Here is a 517-nt window from a genome sequence, read left to right as displayed (position 1 = left end):
ACCGCGACGAGGCGCTCACCTACGCGCAGGTGGACCGGCGCAGCAACCAAGTGGCGCGGGCGCTGCGCGACCACCTCGGCCTGCGCCAGGGAGACTGCGTGGCGGTTTTCTTGGGCAATGAGCCGGCCTTCGTGTGGCTGTGGCTGGGGCTGGCCAAGCTGGGCTGTGCCATGGCGTGCCTCAACTACAACATCCGCGCCAAGTCCCTGTTGCACTGCTTCCAGTGCTGCGGAGCGAAGGTGCTACTGGCCTCGCCAGGTGAGCCCGGGGCGCGCTTGGCCCTGGCATTGGGCTCCTCAGAGGGGAGGTTGTGGGGGGTTAGATCGGATCTGGAGGTGTAGAGGGAAGGGATGGCCACCCTTCCTAGAAATGCTAAGTCATGAACGTTAGGACCGTCCGTGGGAGCTGACCGTCCCAGGCACTGTGTCAAGCACGAACCAGTGTTGCTTTTCATCCTCACCACAGGTAGGGTTTACTATGGGACTTTATAGGTGAGGCCACTGGGGCCAGAGAGGTG

General features: G+C 63.1%; 1 protein-coding gene across 1 annotated transcript in view; it reads left to right on the top strand.

The window, feature by feature from the left end:
• Positions 1-2: 2 nt before the first annotated feature.
• Positions 3-517, top strand: part of SLC27A2 (solute carrier family 27 (fatty acid transporter), member 2) — a gene marked incomplete at its 5' end in the record, with an annotated part of 46,129 nt that continues 45,614 nt past the window's right edge. Inside the window, one exon of the mRNA XM_006756038.1 lies at positions 3-258. Coding sequence (XP_006756101.1) covers positions 3-258 — 256 coding nt within the window. The remainder of the gene's footprint in view (positions 259-517) is intronic.

Source organism: Myotis davidii, unplaced genomic scaffold (genome assembly GCF_000327345.1).
Source record: "Myotis davidii unplaced genomic scaffold, ASM32734v1 scaffold132, whole genome shotgun sequence".
In the NCBI taxonomy this organism is placed as follows: Eukaryota; Metazoa; Chordata; class Mammalia; order Chiroptera; family Vespertilionidae; genus Myotis; species Myotis davidii.
The sequence above is the reverse complement of the archived record's forward strand: the minus strand, read 5'-3'. Positions and strand labels throughout refer to the sequence as shown.